The sequence below is a fragment of the Egretta garzetta genome, unplaced genomic scaffold (assembly GCF_000687185.1).
Source record: "Egretta garzetta isolate BGI_Z169 unplaced genomic scaffold, ASM68718v1 scaffold931, whole genome shotgun sequence".
Classification (NCBI taxonomy): Eukaryota; Metazoa; Chordata; class Aves; order Pelecaniformes; family Ardeidae; genus Egretta; species Egretta garzetta.
In genome coordinates this window covers 28102-29651 of record NW_009258556.1, presented here as the reverse complement: position 1 = coordinate 29651, position 1550 = coordinate 28102, and the positions used below count along the sequence as shown (strand labels likewise).

Genomic DNA, 1550 nt, shown 5'->3' with positions numbered 1-1550 from the left:
GCGGAGGGGACCGGCAATACCCCCATCCTCGCCAGCGCTGCGTGGCCGTGCAGGGCTTCACCGTGCCCACCCCGAGCTCCTGTCTCTCTTTTCCAGACAGAAAAGCCCTGACCCCCACCCCCACGAAATCCCAGCATGCTCGGATGCCGAGCTTCCCTTGCTGCATCACCCCGCGTGCGATCCCCTCCCTGGTTTTCTCAAGCTTGAAAGAGAAGCTGTCCCCCCACCCCACCCTGCAGGATGACAGCAGAGGTGACCCCCTCCCTGGTGCAGCTGGGTTTGGTGGGATTTCCCCAGAGCTGCCTTCAAAGGAGGAGCCGCGGAGAGGAACTGGAGCAAACTGGAGCCCAGCGCCCAGGGTGTGGAGGCTGCCGGGTTTGCCAGGCTGCCATGGTGCCCCCAGCCAGGAGTGGGGCTGCAACTCACCACTTGGACGATCTCCGCCTTCCGTTCGTTCTCCAGGCGCCGTTTCAGGTTCTCCTCCCGCCGCCGTTTTTTCTCCTGCGGGAGCAGCACCAAAACGTTCCCTGCAGGTCTGTCCATCCCTCCCTCCAGGCTTAAACCCCAACCAGCATCAACCCACTGCTGATGCAGACGCTGGTCAGGGAGCTGCACATCTACAGCAGCACAAGCGACACGAGCCCAAGCGTGAAATCTGCTGCACAAAGCCAAGCCAGCAGCGCTTTTTCCCCCAGCACAAGGCTTGAACTGACTGAGCGAGTTTATTCCGAGTCAGTGACTCGCAGCATGTGACCGTCGCAGCCTGGATTTGGCAGGATGACCGGGAATTCACCATCCCAGCTGCCAGCAAGAAGGGCAGGCGGTGGGGTTTGTGCTCGCTGTCAGGCAGGCACCCCGCAGGGCTCTGCCACGGCCCCGAAGCCCGGGATGCAGGCAGAGACATGGGATCGCGTAGGGAGAGAGGCAGAAAGTCTCCGATTGCTGCCTGGCTCTGCAACGCGGCCCTGAGCTCGCCCTAGCAATGGCAGCAGGGAGCTGCAGCCGAGGGCTGGGACAGCAAAGCCCCCGGCTGCCTGGCAAACCCACCCCAAGCGTGCCGGTGTCTCAAGCATGGTCACTGCCCTGTGGAGACAGCAGCCCCAGAAGGGCCGGACGATGCTGCCTGCAGGGTCCTGAGCCCACAGCCCGGCTCCTGAGCCCCGTTACCTCTCGCTCTCTCTGCTTCCCCTCCTGCAGCTGCCGTGCCAGGTCCTGGACGAGCTTCTTCTCCTGCCGCTCCTTCATCTTCCGTGCCCAGGAGGTGCGAAGGGCCTTGTCCTGGATCATGTGTGAGAACCTGAGCGGGCAGAGGAGCCGCGTCAGCAGCCGGAGGAGGCAGAGCTGAGTTCCCCACGGCTCACAGAAACCCTACGCAGCCTTACCCTCTCCAGAAACTCCCCCAGCTCAGAGCTTCCCACAGCAGCCTCAGCCCCTGGGCGTCCCCTCCAAACCTTCCCCCCCAGCTCAGGGCTCCCCCAAAACCAGCCTCGTCCTCCCCGTGTCTTCCCTAAAGCCTATAGGTAGCTCCCGAGTCCCGCCACAAACCCCCC

At 63.5% G+C, this 1550-nt stretch overlaps 1 protein-coding gene across 1 annotated transcript in view; it reads right to left on the bottom strand.

The window, feature by feature from the left end:
* Nucleotides 1-197: 197 nt before the first annotated feature.
* Nucleotides 198-1550, bottom strand: part of CCDC86 (coiled-coil domain containing 86) — a 4883-nt gene continuing 3530 nt past the window's right edge. The window contains exons 6-8 of the mRNA XM_035903387.1: nucleotides 1168-1341; nucleotides 427-501; nucleotides 198-233 (exon numbers count right to left, since the gene is read on the bottom strand). Of these exons, the coding sequence (XP_035759280.1) occupies nucleotides 198-233; nucleotides 427-501; nucleotides 1168-1341 (285 nt within the window). The remainder of the gene's footprint in view (nucleotides 234-426; nucleotides 502-1167; nucleotides 1342-1550) is intronic.